This window comes from Narcine bancroftii, chromosome 10 (genome assembly GCF_036971445.1).
Source record: "Narcine bancroftii isolate sNarBan1 chromosome 10, sNarBan1.hap1, whole genome shotgun sequence".
In the NCBI taxonomy this organism is placed as follows: domain Eukaryota; kingdom Metazoa; phylum Chordata; class Chondrichthyes; order Torpediniformes; family Narcinidae; genus Narcine; species Narcine bancroftii.
The window spans coordinates 44,211,291-44,228,443 of record NC_091478.1 but is presented as its reverse complement, the minus strand read 5'-3'; the positions used below and the strand labels follow the sequence as shown (position 1 = coordinate 44,228,443).

Here is a 17,153-nt window from a genome sequence, read left to right as displayed (position 1 = left end):
CAACCCCTTCCATCTAATATTCCCTCTAATTTCTAGTCATCAGTATGCACAATAATCTTATATTTTGCAATTTCTTTTTCCTGTGACAAAAGTATGTGTGCCCTGAATGCTTGTGCAACTGTAAACTTGACATTGTTTCAAGATCATTTCGGTACAGCCCATCTCTCACGGCCAATAAAACAAGTATGATTTGCTACTTGTTTAACTGACTAACTAGTTGACAGAAACAGTTAGCTAGGAAATTATTTTCAATAAATATAATTATTAATTACTACATTATTTTAGGTCACTAGCCTTTTGTGCGCACATTTATTTTCTTTGTTCACTGGTTGCAAAATGTATGCACGCACACACGCAAAGCTTAGAGGGACCAGGACTCCCACCCTGTCCACATTCTACCAGCTATCTCTCCTCCACCCTCTCAATCCTGATGAAGGGTTCCGACCCTAAACGTTGCCGACCAAATACATTTTTCTCCCACTGATCCTGCTCAATCTACTGAGTTCTTCCAAGAGATTGTTTTTTCCTTCACATTCCTGCATCTGCAGTCTCTTGTGACTCCCTCATGTTATCGGACAGCTTGCTTTGTTTATAGTTATCATTTATCAAAAAGAAAAGTGTCCCAGAATTTCCAGGGAACAATGATTCAATCACATTTGCCACTCACCAGCAAGGTATAAAGAGTATTGATGAAGTTCTAGTTCACAAAGAGGCCAGAACCATACCCACATTAAAACTGTTGGAAGTATATTTCACAACCCATGAAGAAAAGGTTTAGTTAGCTGACAGCATGTCAAAAACTCTGAACGTTTCTGAATGCATCTGGCAGTGCTAGGGTAATTAGATTAGATTCTACTTCATTGTCATTGTGCCAAGTACAGATACAAAGCCAATGAAATACTATTAGCATCCAACTAGAATTAGAAAAATAATGCTGTATACAAGTAACTGCGTGCGAATAAAAACAAGCGCATTCAGCAAGCAAACAATTATAAAAGTACTGACAGTCCAATGCGAGTGCTGTTCCACTCAGTGCTGTGATTTGAGGTTCAGCAGGGTCACGGCCTCAGCGAAAAGCTCTTCCTGGAAGTGCACTCTGACCTGGGCAATTTGCTTAAGTGGATCCCAGAGCATTAATGATGGGGAAAGTCTGTAACTGCAATCCATGGCTGAACTCCGTCCAGCAGCCCAACAGCTGAGAAAAGACTGGCTGATACAGTAAACCTCTGGTATCCGGCATCTATGGGGAATGTTAGATGTCGGCTGAGTGAATTTTCCGGTTGCTTGAGACTTACTTTTATAATGCCTAACTAATACACATGTATTAAGATTAAACAGTTTAAAAGACAAAAATACTGTACTATACCTACACTGAAACGTCATTTCCATCAACCTTAAAGCATTTTACCGTCAATCACATTCTTTAAAAACATTTATCCGTTGTTACATCTGCAGGTTCCTCCCCCCTCTACACAGCACCAAAAAGATGAACAAACCTTATAGAAAATTATTTGCCCACCCTCCCCAAAATGTACAGATAAAGCCTTTGACCGGGGGGTGACTCCTACTAAACAGGGATAAAGGAGGCACTTTAAGAGAGTCACCCCAATAGCAAGTGGTATCGACCAGCTCTTCATCCTGGGTGCTGCCATTTTATTCAAAAACAACTTTATTCAAACAGCTGCTATGAGCAAAGCACGACCAAAGACTCCACTGGCTGAATATTTGCTCCCATCTTCACCAAAGGTTTATGTGTTACTTCAGAGAACAGTGACTTTTACAATATTATTGCCAGTTGCTTGTATTCCAAATACCAAAGGTTTTACTGTACATGCAAAGGTAGGGAAAGGCTTACACATGCAAGGGAATCCTGAATTTGGCTCAGAACAGAGAAATTATAGCAGTTATGTGAGGAAAGTTTAGCATATTACCACTGAATCTAAGTTAACATTTCTCCAGGAGTAGGACATTCTTCCCATCAAGGCTGATGTACCGTGTCGTCAGTCCTAAAATAAAAATGTATCTCAACTTCTTTCAGCCATTTCTGTTGTCCTGTTTAGCTGTTAAATATCTGTCGGCTTCAAATTCAGTTTTGACCATTGCATTGGCCCAGCCACACCAATGTTTGGGGAAATAATTCTGGATTTCTACCGAATTTAGCTGGGAAAAAGACATGTTGCCTGGGATTTTGCTGCTGGCTTTAATCATATGATTCTAGCTTTTCCCTTCAAGAGAAATAGTTCCTTCACACTGACACCTTACATTATTTAATTAGATTCCTCATCAACTTCTAAACTTGCTGCCCTCAAAATTTATACTCTTGTTATCATACTGTTGCAGTTGTATTTTATCCTCTCCAAGTCCAATATATCCATCCAAAGCTTACAATTCTCCAGAAGGGGATTTATCAGAATTCGATAGAGCTGAACCATAGAACACTGCAGCGCGGAAAACAGCCCATTCAACCCTTCTAGTCTGTGCTGAAACATCATTCTGCTAGTCCCATTGATCTGTACCCAATTCTCTCCCATCCATGTATCTATCCAATTTATTCTTAAAACTTAAGATTTAGCTGGCATTTACCACGTCAGATGGCAGCTCGTTCCTCACTCCCACCAATCTCCGATTGAAGAAGTTCCCTGTAATGTTCCCTCTAAACATTTCCCCCTGTTGGGCACTACCAGTTGCCCCAATAATCACCAAGACAAAGACTGAGGGGAACGATAGGCTTTATTGTACAGGAGACTTCAGCTGGCCCAGATCCAAGCTAGGGAAGTGTAGGGAAGGGAGAGGTGGCCTGACTATTATGGCCTGGGCCACAGGGGAAGAGTCCAGGGGAGAGTGTCATCAGGGGGTGGACCAGCCTGAGCCTTTACCGGCCAATGAGACCATACAATCCATACCATTATACCCCTTTCACCCTAAAGCCATGCCCTGATATTGTCCCTGGAATTGAAAGCTGCATGGGATAAAGGCTAAAATTCCCCTTTTTTCTTTTCAGTAATTTCTGTGCTGTTATATTCACTATTAATGATGACAGGTTCTGACCCAAAATGGTGACCATCTGTTTTTGCCAGTTAATAGTGTTCAAGCTACTGAATTCCTCCAGAAGACTGCTTTTTACATTAGCTATTAACGATTCATTTGTTTGAACCCGTAAGTCCCTTTGGTTCTTTATAGCTTCTTACATCTCACCATTTGTCACTTATGGATCCAAAGTTGATAACCTCGTACATTTCCATTTCAACTCCTTCTGCCACAGCTTTCCCACACGTTAAAACAAAAAGATACTAATTTGGCAACTTTTATGTTAGAGACATCGGAGCTATTGAAGCATTATTTTGTGTGGAATTACTAAATAGAGAACACATCTGTCAATTTGACCACAGCAAGATTCCATATATAGCAACATTATTGTTTTCATTGATGCTGGTTAAGTACTGACTTGGACACCTTATCTTGGAGAATAAGTACCTTGGCACATCATTTGTTTTACCTGCTGCAGCTTCACAGGTGCGTAAGATAACCAACTACTGCATAATTTTCTCTTTTTTATTCTTCTTCTTTGGCTTGGCTTCACGGACAAAGATTTATGGAGGGGTAATGTCCACGTCTGCTGCAGGCTCGTTTGTGGCTGACAAGTCCGATGCGGGACAGGCAGACACGGTTGCAGGGGAAAATTGGCTGGTTGGGGTTGGGTGTTGGGTTTTTCCTCCTTTGTCTTTTGTCAGTGAGGTGGGCACTGCGGTCTTCTTCAAAGGAGGTTGCTGCATGCCGAACTGTGAGGCGCCAAGATGCACGGTTTGAGGCGAGATCAGCCCACTGGCGGTGGTCAATGTGGCAGGCATCAAGAGATTTCTTTAGGCAGTCCTTGAACCTCTTCTTTGGTGCTCCTCTGTCTCGGTGGCCAGTGGAGAGCTCGCCATATAACATGATCTTGGGAAGGCGATGGTCCTCCATTCTGGAGACGTGACCTACCCAGCGCAGTTGGATCTTCAACAGCGTGGATTCAATGCTGTCGGCCTCTGCCATCTCGAGTACTTTGATGTTAGGGACGAAGTCGCTCCAATGAATGTTGAGGATGGAGCGGAGACAACGCTGGTGGAAGCGTTCTAGGAGCCGTAGGTGATGCCGGTAGAGGACCCATGATTCGGAGCTGAAGAGGAATGTGGGTACGACAACGGCTCTGTATACGCTGATCTTTGTGAGGTTTTTCAGTTGGTTGTTTTTCCAGACTCTTTTGTGTAGTCTTCCAAAAGTGCTGTTTGCCTTGGTGAGTCTGTTGTCTATCTCGTTGTCGATCCTTGCATCCGATGAAATGGTGCAGCCGAGATAGGTAAACTGGTTGACCGTTTTGAGTTTTGTGTACCCGATGGAGATGTGGGGGGGCTGGTAGTCATGGTGGGGAGCTGGCTGATGGAGGACCTCAGTTTTCTTCAGGCTGACTTCCAGGCCAAACATTTTGGCAGTTTCCGCAAAACAGGACTTCAAGCGCTGAAGAGCTGGCTCTGAATGGGCAACTAAAGCGGCATTGTTTGCAAAGAGTAGTTCATGGACAAGTTGCTCTTGTGTCTTGATGTGAGCTTGCAGGTGCCTCAGATTGAAGAGACTGCCATCCGTGCGGTACCGGATGTAAACAGCGTCTTCATTGTTGAGGTCTTTCATGGCTTGGTTCAGCATCATGCTGAAGAAGATTGAAAAGAGGGTTGGTGCGAGAACACACCCTTGCTTCACACCATTGTTAATGGAGAAGGGTTCAGAGAGTACATTGCTGTATCTGACCCGACCTTGTTGGTTTTCGTGCAATTGGATAACCATGTTGAGGAACTTTGGGGGGCATCCGAGGCGCTCTAGTATTTGCCAAAGTCCTTTCCTGCTCACAGTGTCGAAGGCTTTGTCAACAAAGGTGATGTAGAGTCCTTTGTTTTGTTCTCTGCACTTTTCTTGGAGCTGTCTGAGGGCAAAGACCATGTCAGTAGTTCCTCTGTTTGCGCGAAAGCTGCACTGTGATTCTGGGAGAACATTCTCGGCGACACTAGGTATTATTCTATTTAGGAGAATCCTAGCGAAGATTTTGCCTGCAATGGAGAGCAGCGTGATTCCCCTGTAGTTTGAGCAGTCTGATTTTTCACCTTTGTTTTTGTACAGGGTGATGATGATGGCATCACGAAGGTCCTGAGGCAGCTTTCCTTGGTCCCAGCAGAGCTTGAAAAACTCATGCAGTTTGGCATGCAGAGTTTTGCCACCAGCCTTCCAGACCTCTGGGGGGATTCCATCCATACCTGCTGCTTTGCCACTTTTCAGTTGTTCAATTGCCTTATATGTCTCTTCCCGGGTGAGGACCTCATCCAGCTCTAGCCTTAGGGGCTGTTGAGGGAGCTGGAGCAGGGCGGATTCTTGGACTGAGCGGTTGGCACTGAAAAGAGATTGGAAGTGTTCTGACCATCGGTTGAGGATGGAGATCCTGTTGCTGAGGAGGACTTTGCTGTCTGAGCTGCGCAGCGGGCTTTGGACTTGGGGTGAGGGGCCGTACACAGCCTTTAGAGCCTCGTAAAAACCCCTGAAGTCGCCAATGTCCATGCTGAGCTGGGTTCGTTTGGCGAGGCTAGTCCACCACTCATTTTGGATCTCCCGGCGTTTGCGCTGAAGATGGCTGCATGCGCGATGGAAGGCTTGTTTCTTCTCTGGCCAGGACGGCTTTGCAAGGTGAGCCTGGTCGGAAGCTCGCTTCTTTGCCAGCAGCTCCTGGATTTCCTGGTTGTTTTCGTCGAACCAGTCCTTGTTTTTCCTGGAGGAGAAGCCCAGTACCCTTGCAGTATGGTAGTCTTCAGCTGATCCCAGAGGGTTTCAGCGGACGAGTCCATGAGGCAGATTGCATCCTCGAGCTTTGCTTTGAGGTTTGCCTGGAAGTTTCCTCTCACTTCGTTTGACTGCAGGTTTCCAACATTGAATCTCTTTCTGGGTGCTTTACTGTTCCTAGGCTTTGGCTTGAAGTGAAGGTTGAGCTTGCAGCGAACCAGCCGGTGGTCAGTGTGGCATTCCGCGGTGGGCATGACCCTTGTGTGGAGCACATCTCGTTTGTCTCTTTCTCGCACCAGGACGTAGTCCAGGAGGTGCCAGTGTTTGGATCGGGGATGCATCCAGGTAGTCTTCAGGCTGTCCCTCTGCTGAAAAAGGGTGTTTGTAATGACAAGCTACTGTTCTGCACAGAGCTCCAACAGGAGGTGCCCGTTGTCATTGCACTTGCTGACATCATGCTTGCCAGGTTTCCTGGCCAGGTTTCTGAGTCTTTGCCGACGCGAGCGTTGAAGTCGCCAAGGATGACAACCTTGTCGGCTGTAGGGGTGCGTTGAATGAGGTTGCGCAGATCAATGTAGAACTTGTCCTTTTCTGCTTGTTCCAACTGGAGGGTTGGAGCATAGACACTGATGAGGGTGAAGCCACGCTTGTTTTAAAGGGGAGTCACATGGACTTGATCCGGTCCGAGTGGCCTGTCGGGAGGTTTTCGAGTTTGGAGGCAATGGAGTTCTTGACCATGAAGCCTACACCAGATAGGCATCGTTCATCCATAGGCTTGCCAGACCAGTAGAGTGTGTAGCCCGCGCCGCGTTCTTGGAGGCTGCCTACATCTGCAAGGCAGACCTCACTGAGAACGGCTATGTCGATGTCAAGTCTGAGGAGTTCATGTGCGATGAGGGCAGACCGACGTTCAGGTCGGTGGCTGTCAGGCTTGCCTAGCATGGTTCTGATGTTCCAGCATGCTAGCTTGAGTTTGTGAGCATCTTTTGAGGGGGAAGACGTGGACATGTCCTCGGGCCTGCGCAAAGGAGCTTTTAGGTGGAGTGCAGTGTGCGCAGTACTGGCCCCACCCTTTACACCCATGGTTCGTGTGCTGTGGCCAAGCAAGCTGGGACGTGGCAGAAAGGTCCTTGAGTCGTAGGTTTTATATCGGAGTGGCCTTCTATGCAGGTTTCTTACCCGGGCTGGAGGGGCCTGCCTCCCCTCCTAGGTACATGCTAAATTACCACAATATGACATGAGATGGAAAAAGGAGAGAGAAAAGGAGAGGAAGAGGGAGAAAGTGGACGGGAAGAAAGGAAAGGAGGGAGGGAAGGAATTTTCCTGCATAATTGTCTGTCCTGATTTAGGAAACTGCGTCTCCGAACTTGGTAGCATCTGAAACTAGAATATATTACTCTCTGACCTGGAAAGTCAATCATGTTGCACTATTGTTTTGGTATTATGTAACTGAAGTATTTTAGATGCAATAAATCACACCAACAATAATATACTTAGTGTCATTTCCAAAAGTTTAGCAAGGTACTAACTAGCAGGAGTCACACTTGGCACATTTGAAATACCTTTGGCATCAGATGCATTTCAAATGGAATTGTTCCCCGTGAAAAATTATCTTGGAGGATTTTGTAAATGGGTTGAGTTCACATTGTGTAGTGTGCCAGGTTTTAGGCACAGCTTGGACAACCATGATATCTTTGTTTAGTGCCAGGCTGGCACACCTCAGATTCTCATATCTATCGTCCCACAACCTCTCCCTTGTCAGCCACGGCACCGTCCACCTCTCTCCATGTCTGTATTAACAGGTTAGCTGGTGACTGAACTGTCCTTTGTGTGAGTGGTGTAGTGGGAGAATTGGGAGAGTTGATGAGGTTTATGAGATGGAATGCGTTCGAGGGAAATAAGTGGATGCATGGAACTGCTGTGTATACTCTGAGAACCTGCATGAATTTGTTCAGCTAAATGACCTCCTGTAATGTAAGGCAAAGATGCTGATCTTCCAAAGGAGGCCGCAACTCAATGATGCCACCAAGGTTCTAATGGCAGCTCCCTTTACACACTCTGCGACAGGTAAAAAGGTGTTATCACTCATTCAGATGTTCCCAAGGCCCACTGGCATTTGCAGACATGGGCTCACTACTGAAGGAGGCTGGGGTGCTGCACAATGATATGGTCACAACAAAATGCAATTCCTCGGCCATCATTCCTTCCTCCTCAGAGGATACATAGAGAACAGCACAGAAACATGTCCTTTGTCCCGTGTCTAAGCCAAATTTGATGCCCAAATCCAACTAAAACTGTGCTGCAAGAACTTGATAGATATCTCTCAACCCTATTCATATCCACGTGTTTATCTAGAAGCCTTTTCAAAGCTACTGTTGTATCTGCTTCCACCACTGCTGCTGACAGCCTGTTCCAGGCACTTACCACTCACTGTGTAAAATACCTACCTGAATATCTCCCTTAAGCTTCCTCCACCTCACCTTAAACACAAGCCATCTAATCGGTGATGCTCATTCCTTGGGGAAAAGATTCCGACAGGCCACCCTATAAACGCTTCTCATGATTGCATAGGTCTCCCTCCGAAAGCTACACTCCAGAGAAAACCATCCAAGTTTGTCCAGTCTCTACCTGTAACTCATACCCTCTCAACCAACCCAAACCCTGGTAAACCTCTTCTATACTCTTTCCAAGGCCTCCTCATCCATCCTGTAATGAGGTGAATAGAATTTTGCAAAGTATTCCAAGATACAGATACAGTTTTAGATCCCTGGGGCACCACTTTTATATACTGTCAGTCTTTTGTGGTGTTGTTGAGCTGCACATCAGAGCAATTGGTCGATCATTTTGCCATTCGATACTTATCCCACTAATTCCATATTCCTCTATCCTTTGCTCATTCAAGTGTCAATCCTGATGCTGCTTGAATGTTGTTGCTGTTCCTGCCTCCACTACCTTTATGACTGCTCATTTAGATATCATGTGATAAATTTAACCTTCAGAACCATCTCCCTCTCAACTTCAACTTGTGCCCTCTCATTGTAGACACCCCCACCATGAGAAAAAGAAACTGGCTATCTACGCTATCTAAGCCATTCAATATTTAATGCACCTCTATCTTTCTGCCTCATTCACTCCAGAGTAAATCACCTGGCCTATCCTATTTCTCCTTATAACTCAAACCTTCCAATCCAGACAATATCCTTGTGAATTCTTTTTATATCCTCTCTATCAATCACTTCTTTCCTTAATGTGGTGACCAGACAGACTAACTAATCTTTCATACAACAACAATGCTATCTGAACCCCTGCGCTCAGTGCCTCGGCCAATGAAGGCAGCACACCATTCATCTTCTTCACTGCTCTATTTCTCTGCGTTGCCACTTTCAAGGAACTATGTACTGGTACTCCTAGATCTCTGTTCAACAACACTCCACAGGCCCTGCCATTCACTGTGCATGTCCTGGCTTGGTTCAACTTATGAAAGTGGATATTCATTGGTGTTAAATTCCATTCATTGCTCATTTTCCCAGTTGATTTCTTCCTGCTACAATCTTAGACAAACTTCTTCACCGTCCTCAATATCACTAATGTTGATGTTATCTGAAAATGTACTAACCATGCCATCCACATTCTCATTATTCCTCATCAACCAAGTTTCAAAATCTTGCTGGTCTTGTCCTTCATGTTAACGGGAACATGCTGAGCAAGTAGTTGATGTGCTTTTGGACCAGTGACCATAAATCAATTGAAGTCTGTCCATCTCACGTTCATAAGCCTTGCACTCCCCTGAACTATATTTACTTCCAAACAGCTTCTCCCAATCAAATTTCAAAAGCTCCTCTCTGATGCCATCAAAATTTCCCCTATTTAAGACTAAATTGATGACCCTTTTCGACAGCTGTCTTGAAACTAATTGAATTATGGTCACTTGTCCCAAAGCGCATCAACTACCTGCCCAGCCTCATTTATAATGAAGTGGTTGAGTGTAGCTCCTTCTCTAGTGGACACATTCTCTAGCACGAGTTCAGAAAACTGTCCTGTACACAATTTCAGCCTCATCTGATCATTTGGCACTGAGGTAGATCCATGTGGAAAGTCAAAATCACCTACATCTAAACCGTATCTACCTGTTATACATATTGTGATTTCCCAACACATTTGGTCCTCACCCCACTAACCATTGGGGGGGGGGGGGGAGGCAACAATAGTATAATCCCATTAATTTAATTGCCTCTGTTTTATTTCTAAATTCTACCCACTAGACATTGACCCTTGGATTTTTTCCCCCATCTCATATACCCCTATGTTTCTTTCTTTGGCTTGGCTTCGCGGACAAAGATTTATGGAGGGGTAATGTCCACGTCAGCTGCAGGCTCATTTGTGGCTGACAAGTCCGATGCGGGACAGGCAGACACGGTTGCAGCAGTTGCAAGGGAAAATTGGTGGGTTGGGGTTGGGTATTGGGTTTTTTCTCCTTTGTCTTTTGTCAGTGAGGTGGGCTCTGCGGTCTTCTTCAAAGGAGGTTGCTGCCCGCCGAACTGTGAGGCGCCAAGATGCACGGTTTGAGGCGATATCAGCCCACTGGCAGTGGTCAATGGGGCAGGCACCAAGAGATTTCTTTAGGCAGTCCTTGAACCTCTTCTTTGGTGCACCTCTGTCTCGGTGGCCAGTGGAGAGCTCGCCATATAACACGATCTTGGGAAGACGATGGTCCTCCATTCTGGAGACGTCACCTACCCAGCGCAGTTTGATCTTCAGCAGCGTGGATTCAATGCTGTCGGCCTCTACCATCTCGAGCTGGCTAATGGAGGACCTCAGTTTTCTTCAGGCTGACTTCCAGGCCAAACATTTTGGCAGTTTCCACAAAACAGGACGTCAAGAGCTGAAGAACTGGCTCTGAAAGGGCAACTAAAGCGGCATCGTCTTCAAAGAGTAGTTCACGGACAAGTTTCTCTTGTGTCTTGGTGTGAGCTTGCAGGTACCCCTATGTACCCCTATGACTAATCCATATCACACAGTCACTCTTTGTGACTTTTATCTTGTGCAAACACATCAAATGCATGGAAGTTAATCAAGCAGCATCCTGAGATGCCTCACTCTCCACTGGGTGAATTGCTTCTGCAAAATAATACGACCTGTCATAAACAACCTCTTTTGCAACTTCATCCCCACCTTCTGCCACCATCTTGCACTTGGTCATTGACTCTGTTATTAAAATCTCATTCTGGTCACCTCCGCACAATTTATGTTAAACAGTCAGGTCTGTAGTTATCTGGCTTCTCTCCAAAGGGTAACCAATGTTTTGGATCTGGTGAGACCGAGGGATAGGGAAAGAAAGAGACCTGGTGGGAGGGTGGGAGGGAGGGGTTCATGGAAATTTGAGGTTGATGTTAATGCAATCTGGTTCTCTTTTCTTCCGGCTCCCCACCCCCTTCCCCTAGGAGTGAGCTACTCTCTCCCATCATTTCTCAAGTTTTTCTCTGTTAGCCTGCCTAATACCCCATCCAATCTCCTCCACTCATCTTTCTATTCAGGCATCTGCCCTTTCTGCTTCTAACGGAGTAAGGGCCCTCCGAAACATTAGTTACCCTTTACTTCCTGTGGCTGCAGTGTGGCCTGCCGAGTTTCTCCAGCACCTTGGTGCATTGCCCTCGGCCCCAGCATCTGCAGACTTTCTTGTTTTACACACAGGCAATGTTTGTAGTCAGTTTTGATACATATTGAGGCGTGCCAAATATGTGGCCAAGGGGAAAAAAAAAACAAATCTTTCAGAGTTTATTCTATTTTCTGCTATGCTCTCCATAAATGTAAAGCAAATGCACTGACAAGTAATTTTCAAATGTGATGAGAAGACAGAGGGGTGAGGATCAACCATGGACATAAAGTTGAAGAGTTCCTGCTTCATGGTTGAGCTTTGATGTCGTTGGGCACATTTAATCATTGTTCTCGTTCTCTGCTTCTGTTTTAAACAAATTAATTATACCTTACACTGTCAGATTTATTTTTATGAATAAATAATTAATGTTACATACAGTGAACAATTAGATTTGTGCAACAAATCTCTCTGCAGGTGTCTATAAATCCAATGCAGATACCAATCATATATATTAAAATATTAGAAACAAAACTGCCAATATTTCCTGATCTATTAGAATTCCTGGATGTAATTTTTATTTGATCCTGAGTTAGTGTTACATCATCACTCCAATAATAGAATGATGCCCAAATTTTGCCATTTATTTGAAATTGCTGACTCTTCTCAGTAGCCAGTGCTAGGAAGGTGTGGGCCTCTGTGATCCAGAATTTGTTGGCCAGATTCTGCCAGCTGTTTCCCAGTTGCGCAGCCTTTGGATTGTGTGTGGGTTCTGCTGTTGGACCCTGGCTTAGTATTGATCAGCTCTGCCATTTTGATCGACCACATTTAGGAGACTCCTACATCTTGGATCTGCAACCACTCATCATTCAGTTCCAGGACCACCCTGGTCAGCAAGATCAGACTCTGGGGGGTGGGGGGTGGGGCGGGGAATGGAAACGGATGTGATGTGCTGAGGGTGGAGCCCCCTCAGAATATCCCAGGCCAATAACAAGCCCCTTCACTTGATTCAATTTGGGGTAGATGCTGAGGTGCTGTGATGGATCTTCCCATGGCTTAAAGTTTGCGAAAATGAGCAGCACTGAACATAACCATGGAATCAGTAATGTATGAGGAGTGTTGAACAAAGTGCTCATTTTCTAACCCTAATCTTAATTTCTGACAAATTGTTCTTTTTTTTTGGAGAAAATAAATAGCCTGGGACTATATTCATTGGAGTTTAGAAGGATGAGGGTGGAGGGATTTTGACATGAAAGAAGAAGGAAGCAGGGAGGTTGTTTTCATTAGCAGGTGAGTCTAGAAGCAGGGGACATAGTCTCAAGATTTAGAGGAGTAGATTTGAGGGTGAGATGAGGAACAACTGCTTCACCCAGATAGCAGATCATCTGAGGAATTCTCTGCTCAAAGAAGGATTAGATGCTGCCTCGTTGAATACATGTAAGATGCAGATAGGTAGATTTTTGAATAGGGGAATTAAGGGTCATGGGGAACAGGCGAATGTGGAGCAGATGCCACAGCCAGATCACCTGTGATTTTACGGTTCAGTGACACTGAAGGGACTTTCTTTTGCTTGTCTTTCTCTTACTCTAAGGGCACTGAGCAATATTGATAGCGACTTATGGTCTGCCTGACATTTTCTGGTTTATTATAGCACAATGAAAGGATCTGGAATCTTGAATGCTCTTCTGTTTTCTGACCAGGTCATTAACAAAATAAAATCAAGTTAGAACTGAGGTGGTCAGGAATGTAGGAAGGCAGACTGAGAAGCTATCAGAGATTAACTATAATTTATTGACTCTTTGTGGGCAATATTACATGAGGCCTGTGAGTTTGCACAAGGTCATTTGAGAAGTCAGATGGTGGATGATTCCAAACACAAGCAAAAGTTCTACTAACTGTGAGTGACATAGGAGAGTCTGATCCGTGAGACTAGCAGATTAAAAAGATGGCAGCCATTCACAGACAACACTCAGAATATTCTCAACATGCAGGCATCTTTAGGAAGTAAAAGAATGTAACCAATGTTTCGACCTGAGCCCCTCGTCAAAGTATTTTGCTCAGACCTCAAGCGTTAGTTATACAGTACATTTGTAATTAACCGAAAGCTGATCAACTGCAATTCCAAACATCTGAAAGTTTTTTTGGGTGAGACATGACCTCACAATTTGATAAAATGATTTACCCACCAGACTCAAGTGGGGCTACAGGGAAGCAGTTTTACAAAGGAGACATTTGTCCACAAAGAATGGATTGCACTGATTATTTATTTATAAGTTGTCATTTTTTTTTTGCCATGAGTTACTGCAGCTTTGTGATAAATTGCATTGTGGCATTCTCAGCTCACCCACCCAAGCCACGCACCCTCCCCGCTCACCCGCGGTACTCTCTCCCCTCTCGCCCACCCGAGCCGCTCCCTCTGGCAAATACCCTTTCAGTGAGGACGCTGAAATTCTGCTGGAGGACAATCCCTGTGCAATCTCCTGGCAATTACAGGAGAGATGAGATCTCAGGCTCCCAGGCAGGATTAATGACGGTGCTGGGGAGGTTTTGGGGATCGGCGACTAGGTGTGGAGAGTTTGGGGATCGACGACAGCCAATACAAGTATTTTCTTGATGTTATTGGACTGATTTAGAGAAAATTCCTGAATATCTGAAAAATCCGCTTAACCGAGATAGGTCCAGTCCCAGGAATTCTGGATAATTGGAAATGTACTCTATCCCTTCGCTTCCTGCAGTTGCTGCATAACCTGCCGAGTTTCTCCAGCACTTTTGTGTATTGCACTACAATCACAGCGTCTCCAGACTTTCCTGTTTAAAAAAAACTAGAATTCTCAGCCTGTTCTGCCTGCTGTGTGTTACAAATTTACTCCCTACCTCTGCATATCTGTGTACTTCGGGAAGTGTTGGGCGTACAACCCAGCACTGAATTTAGACTAACTGGGAACACTTGCTGCAAGAATGTGCTCTACTGTCCCGCAACTCTGGATATTAACAAATCAAACAAGAAAGTGTCCATGATGAATGGCACCTGTCTATCTTGTGCTGTGATAACCATCACAGACATTTAGCAGGGCACAATAATCTTGATGGTTTTTCTCACATGTGACATACTTCACCCACCAATATCAGCGGAGCGTTCAGAATATTGCAGTTTCTGCAACTTCCTGTGTGCTTTTGATTCAATAAGAGGACCGTTACATTCTTGATAAACAAGAAAGTCTGCAGATACTAGGGTCCAGCGCAATACATAAACGTGCTGGAGAAACTCAGCTGGTCATGCAGCATCCATAAGAAGCAGAAGGTAACCGATGTTTTGGGCCTGGGCCCTTTGTCAGGTATATGAAACATTCTTGGTGGGACAGCAAACTCCATCACTGGGATTAAAAAGTACACGACGAGAAGCTAAGAGATGAGGTGACAATGGAAGCTCAAAACTGTTTCGACCATCTACTATTCAATAGAAAAAAGCAAAGAAAAAGAAATATTTGCACTTCTGGAGCACCTTTCATTTCATCAGTACATCCCAAACCATATTTAAGCCATCAAAGTTCTTTCACAGTATGATTAATATAAGAAACACAGCTCTCAGTTTATGCAGGGAAAGCTCCCGATTGTCTGCATTACTCCCTTCTTGATATTGGGAAAGGTTCATTGATAGCCAGCACATCATGAAAGGCCCTCTCAAATAGAGCTGTGGGATTTTTTTTTACATCCTCAAGAAGGACACAACATCCTCAAATAAACATTTCATGCAAAAAGCAGCAAAGCAACAAGGCTGCAATACACAAACATGGAGAAACACAGCAGGTCACACAGCATCCCTGGGAAGCAAAGAGTAACCAAAGTTTCAGATCTAGGCCCTCGTCTGGTAAAGCAACAAAGCTTGCACCCTCATAAGGTTCCACTGGAGGGTCAGCCTGGATGATGTTTGGTTTGAACTGACAAAGTCTCAACCTGTTGACCCAGCAGTGAAGGCAAATCGTGGAGAATGGACAGCTAGTCACACCACCTTCAGAAATACTTCTCATTCAGAAAACACTCTAATCCAATGGGCAAAGATCAAGGGTGATGCAGGTATCTATAAGTGGGATGGTAACACCCAACATGATTTCTGCTGACAAATACCCAAGTGTATCCCTGTACACATTTGGGGAACCCTTATGTTTTGGACTTCGAAGGGGAGCAGGTTGCATTGCTGCCTCAGAGCTCCAGTGAACTGGGTTCAATGCTAACTTCTGTGAAGTTTGCACTCTCTGCCTTTGACTGCCTGGGTTCCCTTCCAAATGTAGGCTTAGTGGAATAATTGCTTGCAGTACGTAACTTGCCCCCAGGTGTATGGCAGGAGAATCAGGATGTTGATGGACATGCTTGGAAGAATTAGTTAGAGGGAAATTAATTGGGATCATTGGAATTGTTAGAATAGCTCTCAGACTAGATAGATTAAATGCCTCCTCCTGTGTCATGAGAAAATATGACCATACAAGAAAATAAAGGATAGGTATTTGTTCTTGATGCTAGGGTAAAGAGGAAATGTCAACTGGAGAAAGGCATGGGTCTTTTTCTTGACACTTAGAAATCCTGCAGATGGGTGGAGATAACTTATTTAACTTTTGAACCATCTGTTAATTTCCCTGTGTCAAACACCTTATTAATCGATAAGAATTTCATTCTATTCACCATGCTCCACGTGCTTTCTTTATTGCTCATGCATAATACAGTGATCTTTGCCTTCTGCAAATTACAGTCACCCCGTTGCTTAAAATAAACAATACACCAGAATTTCAAGAGTATCTTGATCACTTTTTCTTCCTCTTCGACTTTGTTAGAATGTCAAATTGAGGCACTTAGTGACAGCCTTGAGCATTCATCTGTCAGAGACTCCAAAGCCAATAACAGCATTTACTTTCAAATATGCTGAATGATTTGTAGATTTGTTGTGGAGATAATGAGAACTTATTTGCTGCAGAAACTTGCTCTGGAAGGCATTGCCAGAAAAGGCGATGGAATCAGGATGGATGAGGAAAGATCACAAGGCTGTGGGGAAAGAGCAGAGAAGTAGAACTAACTGGGAATGATTTAACAAAAATCCAGCCCCAGCAAGTTGAGCCAAAGCCTTCCTTTTTTACACTGAGACTCTGAGAATTCCATGTGTGAAATGAGGCTGCCAGTGAGGAGCACTGATCAGATGCTGGGCAAAGCCTACATTTCTAGATCCAAGTACAGAATTCATTCCATCGTACCTGCTGGCACTATGAAAACACAAGAGTCATGTCACCTTCATTTCATGGATTTCCAGTGAAGAGAAGATAAAATAAATCAGGTTGGGTGAATTTAAAAAAAATGTTTTGCAAGTTTCTTGGAATTGGGACTGATGAACAAAGCAAACACGGAGGTAAGGGTGATAATCAGTCGGAGCTTTGTTCATTTTAAATCTATGATTCTTCCTTCTGTGTTCACAGTTCAAATGGAATATGCTGATTATAATTACAGGAATTCTGCTCAGTGCTTTAAACACTCGTCTCCCCTCAGTCTCCAGCTTCTAGTTCCTAGAATAATCCATGTGACTGTCCATTGCATCTTCTCGCAAGGCGCATTAAAACATTTGGGGTGTTGGTGGTGTCGCTGGTAAGGATTGAAGTCAACAGTAACAGGTTGTTTTTTTTAAAGTTACTGAGGAATTTATTTACATACAAATGTGGAGTAACAAGCAAAGAACAATAAAATGCTTTAGCAGTCTATTCATGATTACAGTGGCAGGAAA

The 17,153-nt window shown here is 44.2% G+C and overlaps 2 protein-coding genes across 25 annotated transcripts in view; one reads left to right on the top strand and one right to left on the bottom strand.

Moving 5' to 3' along the window:
* LOC138744504 (catenin alpha-3-like) overlaps positions 1–17,153 on the top strand; it is a 1,801,283-nt gene that overhangs the window by 702,210 nt on the left and 1,081,920 nt on the right. The window lies entirely within an intron of this gene.
* LOC138744505 (leucine-rich repeat transmembrane neuronal protein 3-like) overlaps positions 1–17,153 on the bottom strand; it is a 318,566-nt gene that overhangs the window by 282,134 nt on the left and 19,279 nt on the right. The window contains exon 3 of one of the 9 annotated variants that reach the window (XM_069900815.1): positions 16,331–16,426. The exons of the other annotated variants lie outside the window; for them this stretch is intronic. Within the exon in view, the coding sequence (XP_069756916.1) occupies positions 16,346–16,426 (81 nt within the window). The 3' untranslated portion in view covers positions 16,331–16,345. Of the gene's footprint in view, positions 1–16,330; positions 16,427–17,153 lie in introns of those variants that run through there. 9 annotated transcript variants of the gene reach the window in all.